We start from the raw sequence: 1,573 nt of genomic DNA, 5'->3' as shown, positions 1-1,573 counted from the left end.
TGTGGGTCGGGACCCCATTTGGGGTCGATCGACCATTTCACGGGGGTCGCCAAGCAAGGCTGTCCGCCATTTTTTCCCCTTTTCCGGCGGGTGCCTTACCTCCCTTGGGCTGGGCCAGCTGGTGGTCGGCCTGCTCCGTCTCTGCCGCTTGCCAGCTACGCCTCGGCCGGCGCAGGGGGCGGAACCACGCATGCGCGGCACTCCCGGGCAGGGAAAGTCCTCGACTTACGACCGGTTGGGTAGTCCTCGACTTACGACGGGTTTAGTCCTTGACTTACGACCGGTTTAGTTTTTGACTTACGACCGGTTGGGGTCGCGGCATTAAAAAGGTTGAGAACCACTGTCATAGACCATTTGTATGCCAAGACATCTATTGGGAAAAAATTCTAAACTCAACTTTAAAACTGGAAGAGCTAAGGATGAATTCAGGCTTCCTCCATCGTGGGTTGGAAATGAGATAAAAGGAGTTTATCTTATAAACAGTTTGTAGGAGTCTTCAAGCTATAGTTAACAGGACTTATAAGCCAGGTTAAATTATTCATAGTGCTTTAAGTCTCTTACTGACTTACAGTAAACTCATCATTTTTTTCTATTTACTATAATGAGAGGCATTAAATGGTGCCTTTTGGACTTACATTCTGAACGTTACGTATCTTCATATCCTTTCTAGAGCACTTACCCCTAGAATGTGCACTCGGTTGTAGTAGGAACTGAAATCCATGCTTAGCTGAATCAGGAACTTACAAATCTATTAACAAAAGCAAGACAATCACATTCCTTTTAGTGCAAATACCTTGGGAGAATGAAGGTTGCTGCCAGTTGGTGTCTAGGAGTTGATTAAACATTTCTCCAAAACTGCTATCTGAGACTAAATCAGATGCAATCTAATGCCTACCGTAGGAATTTAATAACTATCCCAATCAAAGCAGCCTCTCAAGTGAAAAAAAACATCTCCCCTGTCTGGAGTCTGAACTTCAGCAGCAATGCGTGTTTGAGGTTTGGCATAACATGCTAAAATCGTTCCCCAACACATTGAAAAAAAATCAAAAAAAGACGAAGGAAGAGAAAGGAACTACAACGTTTTGCCATGCAATGTCCCAGCTTACCGCCTGCGTGCTAACTGTTATTCTTATCCCATCACTGGGGAGCAGGAACTGCATTATCTGGGTCAAGACCTCCTGGAAAGGCAGGATACTATTGAATAACAAGAGCCATTCCCCCTAGGAAAAACATAAGAGCAGAGGCTTTGGTTTGTCCAACAGAATTCATTCCAAATGCTATTTCCATATTGCACCTAGCAGGCAGAAGCATCAACCTGGCTTCATTGGGCTCATTATTGAATAGGCTGGGGAGAGTGGAAACCATGATTCCAAACCTCCCAAAATATTTGTTCTTCCCATGTATGAATAAAGTACTGGATCACCAATCTTTCTCTCAACACTCAGCTTAAGCACGAGAATGGAGGAAAAGAGCGGGGTGTCAGAAGGCGATATTGCATGTGTGCTATGGGGAAGGAAGGAAGGAAGGAAGGGAAGGGAAGGGAAGGGAAGGGAAGGGAAGGAAGGAAGGAAGG

At 45.3% G+C, this 1,573-nt stretch overlaps 1 protein-coding gene across 1 annotated transcript in view; it reads right to left on the bottom strand.

Annotated features, from left to right (window-relative positions):
• The window catches only part of LOC107292773 (DALR anticodon-binding domain-containing protein 3-like), a 3,470-nt gene extending 2,255 nt beyond the window's left edge, over positions 1-1,215 (bottom strand). The window contains exons 1-2 of the mRNA XM_015821892.1: positions 1,107-1,215; positions 680-748 (exon numbers count right to left, since the gene is read on the bottom strand). Coding sequence (XP_015677378.1) covers positions 680-748; positions 1,107-1,160 — 123 coding nt within the window. The 5' untranslated portion in view covers positions 1,161-1,215. The remainder of the gene's footprint in view (positions 1-679; positions 749-1,106) is intronic.
• Between the last annotated feature and the right edge of the window lie 358 nt (positions 1,216-1,573).

This window comes from Protobothrops mucrosquamatus, unplaced genomic scaffold (genome assembly GCF_001527695.2).
Source record: "Protobothrops mucrosquamatus isolate PMUCROS unplaced genomic scaffold, P.Mucros_1.0 scaffold1418, whole genome shotgun sequence".
Taxonomy (NCBI): domain Eukaryota; kingdom Metazoa; phylum Chordata; class Lepidosauria; order Squamata; family Viperidae; genus Protobothrops; species Protobothrops mucrosquamatus.
This window is presented reverse-complemented; position numbering and strand designations above follow the sequence as displayed.